The sequence below is a fragment of the Colossoma macropomum genome, unplaced genomic scaffold, assembly GCF_904425465.1.
Source record: "Colossoma macropomum unplaced genomic scaffold, Colossoma_macropomum, whole genome shotgun sequence".
NCBI classification, from domain to species: domain Eukaryota; kingdom Metazoa; phylum Chordata; class Actinopteri; order Characiformes; family Serrasalmidae; genus Colossoma; species Colossoma macropomum.
The window spans coordinates 22,846,154-22,861,658 of record NW_023494789.1 but is presented as its reverse complement, the minus strand read 5'-3'; the positions used below and the strand labels follow the sequence as shown (position 1 = coordinate 22,861,658).

At 39.9% G+C, this 15,505-nt stretch overlaps 1 protein-coding gene across 2 annotated transcripts in view; it reads left to right on the top strand.

The window, feature by feature from the left end:
• Positions 1-343: 343 nt before the first annotated feature.
• The window catches only part of tnrc6c2 (trinucleotide repeat containing adaptor 6C2), a 65,294-nt gene continuing 50,132 nt past the window's right edge, over positions 344-15,505 (top strand). For both annotated transcript variants that reach the window (XM_036570578.1, XM_036570579.1), the window contains exons 1-2: positions 344-1,084; positions 14,390-14,489. In XM_036570578.1, coding sequence (XP_036426471.1) covers positions 14,427-14,489 — 63 coding nt within the window. In that variant the 5' untranslated portion in view covers positions 344-1,084; positions 14,390-14,426. The remainder of the gene's footprint in view (positions 1,085-14,389; positions 14,490-15,505) is intronic.

Sequence of the window (15,505 nt, the reverse complement as noted above, 5' to 3'; positions counted from 1 at the left end):
ACCGACGAGTAGCTTCCTACTTAGCGCGCGCTACTAAAGCGGGAAAGCGAAAAGAGCTGATAAGACAGTTAAGAGAGGACTTGAGGAGTGTGTGTGTTCGAAATGAGACACGACCCCTTCCCCCTCCCTCCCTCCTTTCACGTCGCTGCCATTCGCCAGCGTCTTGTTTGGAACTTTCCGTTCCACCTTAAATGGCAGGCACCCAGAATGTAACTGCAGCGCCATTTAAGGTGGAACGGAGAGTTCTAAACAAGACGCTGGCGAATGAGAAGCCAGCTTGAGCTTGGTCCCTCCCTCCTTCTCTCGGCTGGGTTTACAAGAGCACCAAACGCTGACAAGTGGAACAAAATGGCTGCAGACGAGGCCAGCGAGGGTTTACTCTGAACGCCTTTTTATGTTTTTTTGGGACACTCCGCATTTTCGCACATGGATGTTTCGACGTAGATGCTTCTTTTAATTTTTTTATTTTTTATTTTTTAAGCAGAATGGCATTTCTGGATTTTATCTCGAGCTGAATCTCTTTAGTCTTTTTTTAAAGCTTCTTTTTTGCACTTTATTCATCATACTCGGCTTAAAGAGCTTAATTACTGCCCACTAGTCTTTTATTTTGCACCGCAGATGTGACGTAACAGCTGACCAACTTAAATATATGCCAGTGTACTTGAACAAAATTCTGATTTTTTTTTTTTTGCATTGTTTTTTTTTTCCCCTGATGTAAAAACGTGCTGTTTTTTCTTAAATGCAAGTATTAAATTTTAAAACTATTATGACTATAGTTTTCCACTGATTTCAGGGTGCAGGATTGTTTTGCCTTGAAGTGGAAGCTGCTCAGTGTTTGTTTGTTTTTTTGGTCTTTATATGGGACTAGTACATCACTTGGATCTGCCAGATTAGATTAGATTAGATTAGAACGTCTTCTACTCTAATCTTCACTCAATTTTACGGGTACCTTTTTAATTTTAGTATTATTTTTGTTTTGGAAAGAAAACTTGCCTTTTTCTGCTTCAGAAAGCTCTCTGCCTCTCTCAGCCATGCAGTCTGAAAAGTCTGAAAAGCTGCCAAAGCCTAAGGTGGAACTGCAAAGGTAAGCTGGACTAATGACCATGTAATCCTCTTTAAAACCCCTTTTTTTCTACTCTGTCCTCTGTTTTTCTAGCTCAAAATGCATCACAAGGGCCAGTCCGGCTCATAACACGTGCCTTATTATGTGAATATTACATACTGTGTTGGCTGCATTGGCTATTTCATGCTTTGATTCAGCCTGAAACTGAAAGGCTGCTGTAATTAAACCCTAATTATATAATAGCCTGGTCACATGACACGGTTTTGGATAGTTTTCTGGGCAATTTTTGCAGATTTCCAGAGGTCCAGAACAGCAATGAGGGGTTGTTATTATTATTATTATTGTAGATTATATCAAGCTAAAATGAGGCATTTTTCTTCTAGGCGGTGAAAAATTGCAGACTTAAGGCTTATTTTCAGTGCAGCGTAGAGTTTTTTAAAGATTATAAGCCCAGGACAGAACAGAAAAGTGTTATTTATTATTATGGTAGATCAAACTGAGATTAAGCACTGTGTTTGGATCATTTTTGGATCATGTTTTTTTGCAGATTTAAGGCTTATTTTGTGCGCAAAAGTGTGTTTTCAACCTTGTAAGCCCCACAGAAACACAGGAGGTCCTGTAATTTTAAGAATAAGGCATTGTTTTCTCTGTAGTTGCCAAATAGGATGTAATAAAAGTCTCTGAGTTTAAGAGTCCAAGAGTCCAAAACAGCTGATTATTACTATTATTATGACTACTGTTGTGGATTAGAAGCTGTTATAAGGCACATTTCTATCATTCTGGCACATTAAGACTTATTTTTGTGCATTTCTTGCTGTTTCTTGCTGCTTTATTCACCATCAGCCATATAACCTCGATGCTATCGCAACTGGTTTATTATTTCCTAGATGTTGGGTTTACATGGGACAAATTCATTATTGGCCAAGCAGATTAGATTAGATTATCTCTGCTCTAGTTTTCGGTCCGTAAACAAATATAACGTAAATGCGCTTGACTCTTTATTAGGTCAATTAAAACAGCCATGCAGTCCATTATGAAGGTAATTTGCCCAACTTTGTGCAGCTGGGGATGAAATAAATGTACAGTTTAGTCACCCATTTGCTTTATATTGTCCTAAATGGTGCAAAAGAGCAATGCACCCAAATGTTAACTGAACAACTGCTGATTTTCTTCATTTTTTTGACAGGTGATTGGAAATTTCAGCAAAAAAATGAGCTTGAAATGAGCAACTCGCTGAAGAATGTCTTTATCATTGGAGTCTTTGGCTTTTTGAGTCAGTTAAATGTCCTTTCTTGCTGGCTTTTCTGTCTTTTGAAGTATTTTCACCCTAAAATTTAAAGGTTAAGTGCCTATTTGGAAGCGCTGCATTGCTCTTTCAGCTCAATTCAGCTCAATTCAGCTCAATTCATAAAGAACCTCAGGGTCTTTCAGCAGTGCTTGAAAGAAATGCTATGCACAGTCACATAGATCTGCCTCGCTGGTTCATTTCCTAAGTGGAAGTGTCCTCATGTTTGCTTATTGAGCAGCTATTTCCTTTTGAAGTCGTCTGCAGACTCGAACCTGCTGTATCTCTGGGGGCTTCCTTGCGGAGGTCCGTGTCTTCGGGATTGAAACGTCACTGAGTTTTGTTATTTGTCTTCTGAAACGCCTCGATTTGGCTGCTCTTTCTGATTGAGCTGTCATCTCTCTTCACATTCGGGGTGCGTTGTGTCCTCGGGCGCTCGGTTTACGCTGTTTGGTATCTCCATCACGGTCTAAATCACGGAGCGTAATTTTCTCTCCTTCGATCTATTTTCTCGCTCCTGTGCGTCACACTCCATTGAGGCTGATGAAATGAGATTAAATGGATGGGGACGTGGTGGAGAATGCCTAATGCCTCCGCACACATGCAAGCTGCACACAGGCCATAATGTCAGCCTTCCGAATATTATATTATACACTGACGGTTAAAAGTTTGGGGACACCCAGCCTATTAGAACCCAGTGTTTGAATATGCATCCGTATGTTTTGTTATTGGATTGCAATAATATTGTAGTAACACATACATTAAGCTTTGTATTTCCAGACACTAAGACTTATCAATAAGTAACTACGTAGAAGACAATGCAAATGGAAAGTTACAATTATTTTGAGACCAAAAGGATATGACAGCGTGAATATGATGGATATGACAGCGTGAATATGATAATAAGGCAAAAAAAAAAAACAAATTCATGTCATGAATTCATCAAAACCTGCCTTAGCAGCTACAGCACTGTGCAAAAGTTTGACCAGCTTCATTTATTTAATTTTCAGTCATTTTTCAGAAACAGAAAACATATTTAACAGAAAATTACGTTAAATATAAGTTCAGTTTGTATCCACTCTTTACCTCTATTACAGCTTCCATTCTTTTCAGAAGACTTACTTTCAGTTTCTCAAAGAATCTGCAGACACACCTCCAAAGTTCAGTCTTAAAAGTTGGTTGATCATTTTCTGAAGTAATCAAACACATTCAGTGATGTTGAGGTCTAAATGTAAGTCTGGGCTGTTATTTGATGGCGATAGTTTTGGTGGTCTGCTAGGTCAGCTGTTCAGCATAATGGGAAACGGCAGCACCTCACTTTTTTTTAAATCATAATGCATAACTTAATCTCACTTAATGTTTGTTTGAAGTTTTTACATAGCGTTGAGTTTCCAGTTTAAACTGCTGGACATCTAATTGAAACTGGGCAGGTTGAAATAACAGCCAAATGTTGTAAGTAAGTAAGTATGTAAACCCTGTTAAACTGAGTCTGTTCTACAGTTTCTCATGAGGTTGAATGAATAACTGATTCTAAATGTAGGTATTGTGATATTAACTGAGTCTGTTCTATAGTTTCTCATTAGGTTGAATGAATAACTGACTCTAAATGTAGGTATTATAATATAAACTGAGTCTGTTCTACAGTTTCTCATTAGGCTGAATGAATAACTGCCTCTAAATGTAGATATTATGATATAAACTAAGTCGTATTCTGCAATTTCTGATTAGGTGAATAGAATTGTTTTTTACAGCGTTCTGTAAACAGTAGCTACGAAAGAACACAGTTGTGGACGGAGCTTGGAGAGGACAATTGCCCCTCCTGCCCCGGTTGTCCAACTGCCCCGGGCCCCTCTCTGCTGTAGTGTGAAAGCAGGCACTGGGGTCAGGGGTTGGGGGGAACACTGAGGTCATTCAGCCGCAGTCAAAAGGCTAAAAAAGCTCCTGTCAGTAAGTTAAGTGATTCAGTGGTGCCATTTTTGCACTTGAGTGGCTCTATAGACACAAAACTCACACTCGTACATTTCCAGAGAGAGATTTCCTCACCTCTAGAGGAGCCACAGGAGGGAGTGTGATGGGTGGCTTGTTTAAAGTGGTAGTTTGGTGCAAAACCAGATTTCCCCCATTGACAGCAAATGCACGTTTGGTTTCTAAGCCGCATCGATCCAGTAGTCAGATATCAGCAATGATTGACAGGTAAGCAGATGACGATGCTTCAGAGGTGAGAACTCATTTAATTTTAATCAGCTTGCCTGGAAGTGGGCAATATGACAGTATTTTATCATCATTGTGATGAACTTTGTTATTGGGATATTATTGTGGAAGTTATGTAGAAAGATTTTTCGACTATCGCTTTAATCTCTGACATTTCCGAAGCAGCTGGACATTGTAGGACACTGTGTTTCACTGAGCTTCAGATGCTATGTGTGATAAACCTGTGGTGGGGTGCGCCTGTAGGGGGGGGGGATGACAGACTATGTGTAATAATATTGGGGCTGTCACCACCATATTAGTTTGATGACAAATTCAGTGTGTTTACATGCACTTAATAATCCGATCATAATTCGATTTCTGCAGTTATCTGATTATTCAAATGGTTGTGTAAACAGCACACTCTGATTTCTTAGATCGGAGTAAGGTCTAGAAATCTGATTAAGAAATCTGATAAAGAGGTTGGATTTTAGCTCAGTAATCAGATTTCTCAGTGCATGTAAACTCTTACTCTGATTTCTGTTGGATTTCTCAGTCTGCGCATGAGCAAAAACAGACAGCAGTACGAACATTGACGAAATGAAGGATTTAAATGTTTTTCATCTTCTAGGTCATGTATGTTCACAGTTTCAGGTAATGTGGGTCGATGTTTTTAAAAGAAGCTGTGGTATGATGTTTATGTGTTATGTTACGTTTACATCACATCTTCTTGTGTGAGTTTATTGGCTGGTTGCAAAGCAGAAATCTGATTAGACCCAGAGTTTCCCCATTATCTGATTACTCAAGTGCATGTAAACGCGTTGATCGGATTACTGACAAAATCTGATTCTCTGCAGGTATCGGATTATTAAGTGCATGTAAATGCATTTATTGAGTAGTCTGTGCTCAACTGAACAATTAAACACTATGTAGACCCTTTCTAAGATTATAGAAAGAAAGGTTTTTAAAATACATAACACTGTGGCAAACTTGCATAGGGATATGGATGTTCAGGCTCTGTTTGTCATTTTTATTGCCTGTATTTTATCTTGCTGCGTTTAGCCAACATGAACTCGTCATTGCTAAATATAACGATCTGCAGTGTTTACTGCGGAAATCTCTGCTTCAATTGGATACAAGAGCAACACCACTACAATAGTGCTGATTTTCAGTAGCACTTATATGGGAATTCGGAATACTGAACTAAATATTATTATATTCAATGATGTGCACAAAATAGCTCCCCCTTGTGGGGAATGTTCAGACTGCCGAACACAGCTTTATAATAAGGTCAGTGAATAGGAATACATGCTGTGTCGTGTTGTATCATAAGTTGTGTTGTATGTTGTGTATCAAAATCATTCATTTTTACATGATTATTTTCCAGCCCCTCTTTATCCCTAATTAAACAGGGTGTTTTTATTACTGTGCCTTTAAGGCTGATATATGTAAATGAGCTCTGTTCTGACTGGCTGTCCTGTATTGCGCTTCATTCAAAAAACAGTCTGGGCTGAAACACTCCTCATAACTTCAGCGTGAGTGAGCAGGGCTAAAAATGTGCATTGGTTGGTTTTTTGTGACTGCACAAAAACAATTAAACAAAACATGCACGTTATTGCCATATTTGGATTGTCCAGGTAGACCAACGCATGGGTTTGACGCTTCAGTGTTGAATATGATGCACCTCAAGCTCTGCGCTACAATGTTAAATTTCTTCTCTTCAGGCTTGTCACCACAGCTGTACATAATTTAGGATATAATTAAAATTGCAGCTCTTGCGATTTAAAAATTTCACGCTCTTAAATTGCAATTTTGATGTAAAAGCGATTAATCGTTTAGCCCAAAGTGCAGCTGCACCAACTTCTATTCAGAGCAGCTTTCTTTATTAAAGAGGCCCTGCAGGTTCTGCTCGGTTCTGCAGGTGTTAAGACTCAGAATGTTTCAGTTTGAATAGGAACAGTTCCACTCGGCTGCTGAATGAAACTGACTAATTTATGAGCTCTTTCCTTCCTTTAAGCGTCTACACGGGTTTCCGTTATTAGCTCATCGTTAACTGTTTAGCTTGGTGATGAATCAGAGTCACTGATGTAAGAGTCTGAAATCAGCTCGCCTGTGTGTGCTGGGGCTATGTAAGTGTTGGACTGAGTCTGGGGAATTGTCCTTGAGTTGAGCACCCCCCCACCAACCACACCCCCACCCCAGGGGTAAATGGGCAAGTATTGGTGATCTACACACTAACTTAAAGTAATAGTCCAGCAAAAATTAAAATTTGGATTTAACTCTTCACCGCTGTCAGCCTGATCCTAATAGGTTTCCTAATGATGCAAAACCTCCAGAATTTAATTTTTATTTAAACAATTTTCCCCATGCAGCTTTGTTCTGGGATACTGAATGCATTGTACCTTTAAAACTTACTTAAGCTACATTTTTGGATCTTTGAGGCTACATTTACATTGTTTGTATCTTTGCAGACTAAAATTCACCACGACAGAACCTTTTTTTCCTGATGCTGCAAGAAGCTTTTCTGCATATCATCAACACCGACCAGCTGCATGTTTCATTGAGAGAGCAGAATTAGTCCCGTTTAACTGGATTTAGTGCTGCTCAGTGTGTGCAATGTTGATAGTGACTATATTCATAGTTTTGATCCGCACAGTCGTTCTGACAGACTGTAGTACATTACAGGAAGTGTAGGGGGTGATTTGGCTTAAAAATTGTTAAGTGGCACCCAGTTTCAAAGTTACAGTCTCTCCTCATGAGTTACGGTGCCTGAAAACCCTAACACTGCCCAGCGTAGTGGATAGTCAACCTGGAATGGAAATAAATAAATAAACAACAGTGAAGGTCAGTTGATGTTTTATTTGCGCCGAGTGAACAGAATCTCAGTGCACACTGAGTGAGCCAATGGCACGACTTCATTAATACGCAAGGAAGCCCAAATACAGCTCATGTGTCAGCCATCAGTGCTATGTTTTAGCCATCAGGGATTACAGCGCAATTACTTGGTTATATCAGCCTGTTACAGAGCTCTGCAAGTGGAAACGAGTCTTGTAAATGGATAGATTCCCTTTTTGCTCAGTATTATAAGCTTTTGTTGATGCATCCAAGGCCTCCAAACATGAAGCTGCTTTTCCTCTTTTGTGTTGGGTGTTGTGAGCAGCTTCCGTCGCTGCTGTGTGTGTGTGTGTGTGTGTGTGTGTGTGTGTGTGTGGTTTCCGTGGTAGCTGTGACCACAGGCTTCAGGATGATGGAGTAAACCTTGAGGAACTGTTTTTCTGTCGTGTTCCAGATTTTACCTGTAATTTTCAAGGACCAATATTTACAAAAAATCTGAATTATTTGAAGAATATTTCACTGTGCCTGTTGTGAATACAATAGCTACAGTACTATACAGGATTAGAGGGGGTTCAGGGACAGTGTGTTTGGTAAAATGGGTCACAGTTTTTAAACTGACAGACTGTAATACACTACAGGAAGTGTAGGGGGCGATATAGCGTCTACTGTTTCATTTTAGAAAGTGCTTAGCACAAGTGGGTAGCACAGAATGTTTAATGTTCTAGTTTTTTGTTTGATCACAGAAAATGAACGGAAATTATTGACTAATGGAATAAAGTGTGTAGTGTGTTGTCCATACGTTCATAAAAGAACTATCATAAGAGTAGACCTTGTGGAGTAGAAGTGGAGCGGGGTTTCTCTAGTGTGTGAGCACGGAGAGGATATTAGAAAACCCGGAGCGGATCTGGAGCGGTGATTACAGAACCGCTTTGAGTGAGGAGCAGATATGTCTGCCGCTCCACTCCGCTCACATGCTCCAGTACACGTGAGTGGTGCAGATCGGGTGGTGCCGGCAAAAGTAATGTGTTCTAGTCTGCAAATCGGGCAGCAATGCACATCCGTGCTGCCTACCCTTTTGTGGGGAATGCTGGGTAAACTCTGCGGTTATGTGGGTATCTGTGGGCTGCTAATGCTCCGCTGCAGGAAACGTTAAGGGCCGCGGTTTGCCTGGCCTGCGAGAGACGGTCTGGCCAATGCTCTGTGCTCTGTTCGCCTCGCGGCCTCCTCAGGACTGGACCTGTGCCAGCACTGTCCACACACACACACACACACATACACACACACACACACACACACATACATACATACACACACACACACACACACACACTCTTTCAGGCTGTGGTGTTCTGGCTTCCTTCCTTTTCTCTGCTAACTAGCATTGTGCTTCAGTAAAGCTAAGCTAAACTACAGCCCTTCTCTGTATGTCAGGGTGTAGGGGACGCTTTTCAAATTTGCATAGGTTTAAGTGATAGTTCTGCGAAAAATCTAACCAATCCAGACCCTGGAACCAACCCCAACCCTCAACCACCACCCCCAACCCCCACCCCCAACCCCACCTCCAAAGGTAATCAATCATCGGAGACATGCTTGGTGTGAAGTTTGCTGCTTTAGTTTTGCTTTGGATCTACAAGGCAAGCTGAAAAGTATGTACGCTATGTATCATGGTGCTAACTGGATGCGCCCCCTTGAACTTTACTTCACTGCATTCCGCCATTCTAGAACACTGTGGCTTTACAGAAATGAAGGAACCATATCTGAACATATTCGGGGCAGTAAACAACCTGATAAGCTGTTTGCTGTACCGACTTTGCCGTTTATAGTTTTCAGTCGTCCACATAAGCTAAAAAGCTAGCTTGCTCAATCTCACCAGCAGGCTTGCTACCTTAGCAAGTAACCCACGAGCTCCATATTGTTTAAAATTTGCCTTCACACTCCAACCATATAATCTAAATCCAATTGAACATCCTTTCTACAAATCGTCTGTATGAAAACAGATATTTTCATTATTATTATTTATTATTATATAAAGCTGTCGTAGCAGAGAAACTACATCTCTCTCTCTCTCTACTGTCACAGAAAGTTATGGTTGACACGTTGCTATGTTTGTCTGCTCTTACCTGATTGGCTAAGGGTGACTTGTTTGCATAAAGTCGAAATCTGCTGAACGTTTTGAGGCAGATCATTACACTGCCATCACACACTGCACCATGTGATGAGTCCATTTTCAGTATCTCTAATAGACTTGATTATGGGGTTTCTGACACTGTATAAACATGGACTAAAGTACGTTAGCATAGATAAAACCAGTAGCACTGATCATGAGGCCTGAATTTTGTTTGTACAATTTTGCAGTAAAGGGAAACTTGATATTTGGCAAACTCACTCTGATTTTCTCTGCGTGGTTTCAGTGCAGAGGCTCTCTCTTTCTATCTCCTGCTGTATTGCTGTCTTTTTCCCCCTTTTTTCTTTCTCTTTATCCCTCGTTTTTTTCAGAAAGTGCTGATGACTGCATTCCTCTATTGTGTTCTCTCTCTTCAAATGACTTGACCTGAGCGTGACCGTGTTTTTGTTTTTTGTTGGGAAAAGTTCTGCAGGAGACTGAATGGAATGAATCAGGTTTAAAGTAAGAATTGTTCAGTATGTTCTAAAGAAAATGTTAGATTTTTGCTTAAAAATCAGAATCTCAGGTTTATTCTACATATACATTAACATATTAGACATGTGATAAAACTGTTTACGGTTTCGTCTTTTGTCATCAGAATGTTGTGAGTTTGAATCTGCTGGTGTCCCAACCGAAAAAGCTAGCAATTATCAGTGCATTATCTATGATATTTATGCCAATATATTTCAGTATTTTCAGTTATAGTAGTTGCTCATCTGCAACAAAACACAAACTGAAACTAAAACGCACGTTAGATGTGCTGTGAAACATTTGCCTGTGTTCAAAACACTCCTTAGGATCATAGTGACTGTCACCATGGCAACGTTTACACGGCTGAATACCACCATCAGTTACCTACCGTCACTGTTAAACCAGCTCTGGTCTCGGCACTTTTTAATGCTGAAATGTAAATACGGCAGTTAGATTGGAATTTGGAATAATTTAACATACAGAAAGTGGTAATAATAATAATAAATAAGAATATGTTTCTGTGCTGATGTGCTGGCAAGTGCTGTTTAGGGATGTGTTCAAAATATTAGTACATTAATAAATCGTTTATAAGCTTGTGGCAAAGTGTATTTTTAACCATTTTGTCTAGGACTGTAACAAATAACTTTTCATAATCGATTAGTTGGTCCATTGTGACTTCAATTAATCAATTAGGTGGTCTGTTGTGGCTTTGATTAATTGATTAGGTGGTCTGTTATGAATTTGATTAATCAATTAGATGCTCCGCTGCAACTTCCATTGAACAATTAGTTGTGACTTCAATTAATCAATTAGGTGGACAGTTAAGGCTTTGATTAATCAATTCGTTGGTCTGTTACAACTTCGATTGAATGATAGTTGGTCTGCTGTGACTTCAATTAATCAGTTAGGTGGACAGATAAGGCTTTGATTAATCAATTAGATGGTCTGTTGCAACTTCAATTAAACAATTATTTGGTCCTTGTGACTTCAGTCAATCGATTAGATGGTTCATTTCAACTTCGATTAATTGATTTAGTTGGTTTGTTGTGACTTCAGTTAATCAATTAGATGGATGGTTAAGAGTTCGGTTAATCGATTAGATGTTTTTGATGACTTTTGTCAGTTAGTTGGTCCATCATTCCTTAGAGTTGGCCCATTGTGACTTTGATTAATTAACTATATGGTCCATTAAAGCTTCGATTAATTGATTAGTTGGTCCGTTATAAATTAGATGAATCAGTTTCTTTGGGAAATGGAAACCTGCAGATGTTAGTCTGTAGTTGGCCGCAGTGTTTCCATTAACAATTTAAAAATACAAGGATTATTCTGCCTTTATTTGAAAAGAAAACAAAAAACATAAAGCACCTCCTCTATCGTCTGTTCATTTTTTTCTTTTATTAAGCGCAAGTTTGCCAGACCTTAACTCAGAACTAAAGTATAGGACGTTACTGTAATTTGGCCCCTCATGTGTTTTGCTCTGGTGCTGCTTTGTTTATTTATTTATTTTGTTTATTTGTTTGTTTCCATGTCTGCGCTGTATGAGCAGTAGCAGGTTCAGCGTGTGGAAACTTCTGACACTGAAAGGGTGCCGTGTGTATTTTTAAATTGCGTTCAGTGTCCTCCCCCACAGAGCGCACGCATGCACAGAGGTAAATTCAACACCGTCGCTTTCCCCTTCGCTTTCCTCCCTCGCTCTTTTCTCTGGACTCCAGCCAGGAAGAGCCTGAGCCGCCAGCGCTCGTCGTCATCCTGCCCCAGTCTGATTGGGTAGCTGAGCAGGGGGGGTAAGCGTGCCGACCAATAGGATTACAGAAGGAGGTGGAGTGAGAGGGTAAATCAGGACGGCTAATTGGCATTGGCTGTCTGCCAGTGCCGTCCCAGAGGGCTCTGCTTTTGTAGTCTCGCAGTCCGTCTGTCTGTCTGCTTGATTGACACTTTTTCTGTAACAGCGTGCTAATACAGTGCGGCGGACATTATTTTTGTGCTATGATGAAGCTGTGTGATATTGGCTCTGAGCCGCAGTCGCGTGCAGATGTGCTTTTCTATTTATTTATTTTTTATTCTGTACTAGTTTCTTTTCAGTTAAAGGGGGATTTCACCATTTTTTTAAAAATTCAGCAGTTGAGATGTAAACAGTCATTCAGAGTGGCTTGGTGTGAAATGGTTGATTGTAGAGACTCAGATTCTACATGCAGGGTGCTGTGAGGTAAAATTGTCTCCAAAGAAAACTTATTATTTCAGATTTTCCACTATTTTACCATCAAAATTCTATATAAAACACGTGAAGGGTCACTGGTGGTTTTGGATAGTAAATAAAATGTCTATATGTTGTTGTCATGGCAACCCCTGGTTCCTATCACCACCACTGTAAAGAAAAATGAGTCTCTACAATCAGTCATTTCACGTCAAGCCACTCTGAATTACTCTGTTTACATCTTAAAACTGAGTTATGGGGGAATTTTTGAAGATTGGTGGAATTTCCTTTTAAATCTCCCACACCAGTCACATTACAAGCTAAAACAGGGCAACTGCAGCATGCACACTGATTTGTACAGGAAAAAGTCTCTGTCAGTGTGCAGCAGCACTTACTGAACAGCTAGCCTATCAGCTACCTTCACTAAGGCGAAGATAGCTGGCCTTATTCTCGTGATATATAATGCTAACTTTGCCCTAGCTCTGTCTTTGTCAGCCCTTGTCTGATCAGGTGACCAGATTTCCTGAGTTCATTATATCTTATCAATATATCTTTAAAATATCCAATGTTTTTACCTATGAAATAAAAAGAGGGATGGTCCCTGGTTTCTTCTATTTCAAGCATGATAACTGCTGTACTGTAATAAACTATAGCGAAAGCCGTCTGATAAAATTTGGTAAGTAACTTTGTTTACCGAGTCAGAAAATCATACAGTAGCTACCATGGTGAGTGAAGCTCATAGCCCAGTAGCCAGACCCCAAACAGGTAGGCTTTGTAATTTGTATATAGATACAGTCTACTTGAATGTAGCTGCCATGCGATCTACAAATAGTGCATCATTTTTAAACTGCGTCACTTTTTTAGCCTCCATATATGGCATATAGCATAAGCTGATAGCAGCGTCTCTGTCTATCCAGAGCTGGAACTGCCCTGGGGTAAGTTTAGGGTCTGAATGTTGGGCTACAGCCACAGGGCTTTTTTTCTGTAACCACGGGTCTCTTTTTACTGCCAAAATATTTAATTAGATTAGATTAATAAGAATTATGGGCTTATGCAACCACTGAGGCCTTTGTGGTAAATGTATCTCTGCCTCATCCCTGCCTGCACCGCTAGACTTAGTGACTTTTGAGGCCCTTTTTACTTAGTGACAAATCTTGTGGGGGGGGGGAGGCAAGAAATGTGAATCTTTTATAGAACTACTGTAATTTATTCTTATGTATGCTGCCCATTTTCTTTATTGAGTGTTCCAGTTGACCAGCTTCACTCTCACTGGTAGCTACTGTATGATTTACTGACATGGTTTACAAAGTTACTTAGTTAGTAGCCAGTTTTATCATTCGGCCTTAATTATAGTTTATTACAGTACTGCAGTTATCATGGCCAAAATACACGAAACTGGAACTGCCCCCTTTTTTATTTCGTAGATAAAACGTTGGATATTTCAATGAGACATTGCCCGCTGAACTGGAAACGTTCCCAGTTTTCAGTTTAGAAATCTGGTCATGTTAGCCTAACTTCAGTAATCTGATAAAACCTGACTGGTACATATTTAGTTTTCAGTTTTTTCAGGTCATCAGTCCGGTACACTTTCTTTTTTTTTTTTTAAGAAATGCCTCAGCCAGAACGTAGCATAACCCTTGTGGAAAGGGTTCTATATAGCACCCAAACTACAAGTTTGACATTGTACTTAACAAGAGGATCGGCTCAGCACTGAAGCGCTCGATTGTGATTCAGTGGACGTTCTGCAGGCAGCACTAATCACAGCCGCTCTCTGATTGTGTGGAGCTTAAATCACAGTTTTAAATGATTTGCTGTTAATTGTGCAGCTGTAGTTTGTAGGTTAGACGCTCAGTTTATGCTCCACTGAACTGTCCTGTGTCTTTGATTACCTTCAGAATCAGTCACTAATGCTCAGCCCATAGAAATACAGGCTTGAATTAAAGGCCAGTGGTGCTCTGGGTTTGTGTGACGCTCCTCTGAGAAAGTTTGGGTGATAAGGGATGCAGTGTGGAGAGTAAAGCTGCCGTGTCCTTGAGCGAAATCAGTCTGCAGGTGTTCTGTTCTGTTTTTTTTTCTGTTTTTTTTTCTTTTTTTCTGTTTCTTCTTCTTCTCCTCTCCACAGTTGTGAAGCTGAGCAAACGGAAACATCCCATGAAGTATTAATCTGCTTTTCTTGTGTTTGTGTTTCAGCTGAGGGAGCTAATCATCTCAGAGAGAGAACCGTTTGATGGAAGAAAAGAAAAAGAAAAAACACGAGGAAAAAACAAAGAAGGACGCTGCTCAGAAAAAGGTGAGCGTAGGATTCTCTCTCCCTCTATCTCTCTCTCTCTCTCTCTCTCTCTCTCTCTCTCTCTCTCTCTCTAACTCTCTCTCTAACTCTCTCTCCCTCTTTCTCCCTGTCTCTCTCTTTTCTTTCTTTCTTTTCTTTGTTTCTTTCTATTTTTCCTTTCTGGCATCCTTCTCTCTCATTCTTTCTTTCTTTTCTTTCTTTACTGATTTTCTCTCTGTCTCTCTCTCTCACCTTCTATTTTCTCTTTCATTCTTTTTTGTTTCTCTTTTCTCTCTTTTGGTGTTCTTTCTCTTTTTCTCTCCTTTATTTCTTTCTTACTTTCTCTCTCTCTTTGTTTTTCTCCCTCTTTCTCACTCACAATCTTTCTAGCTGTCTCTCCTTTCTTTCTTCTCTCTCTTCTCTCTCTTTCTGTCTGTTTTTTTCTTTGCTTCTCGTTTCTTTCTCTCCTCGCTCTTTCCCTCTCTGTCTGTCTGTCTGTCTGTCTCTCTCTCTCTCTCTCTCTCTCTCTCTCTCTCTCTCTCTCTTTAATGGAAAAGCTGTTCAGTTTTCTGAGCTCTTTCTCTGAAACACTTTATTTTTCTCGTATGAAAAGTATTCCAAACTAAAAGCATATTTCAAACTTTTTCTTTCTTTCTTTCTTTCTGTATTTATTTATTTCTTTACTGATTCTCTTCTCTCTCCTCGCTCTCTCTCTCTTTCTCTGTCTGTCTGTCTGTCTGTCTCTCTCTCTCTCTCTCTCTCTCTTTCTCTCTCTCTCTCTTTAATGGAGAAGCTGTTCAGTTGTTTGGGCTCTTTCTCTGAAACACTTTATTTTCCTCTTATGAAATGTATTTCAAACTAAAAGCATATTTCAAACTGAAGATCAGTCTGTGTGCGTGTGTGTGTGTGTGTGTGTGTGTGTGTGTGTGTGTGTGTGTGTTGTTCTCAGTCTGCTCTAATGCTTGTTGGGGTTCTCAGATCTTTAATACAGGATTGTGATGAGCTCATCGTGACTCATCTGGACTGAACTGATAGAT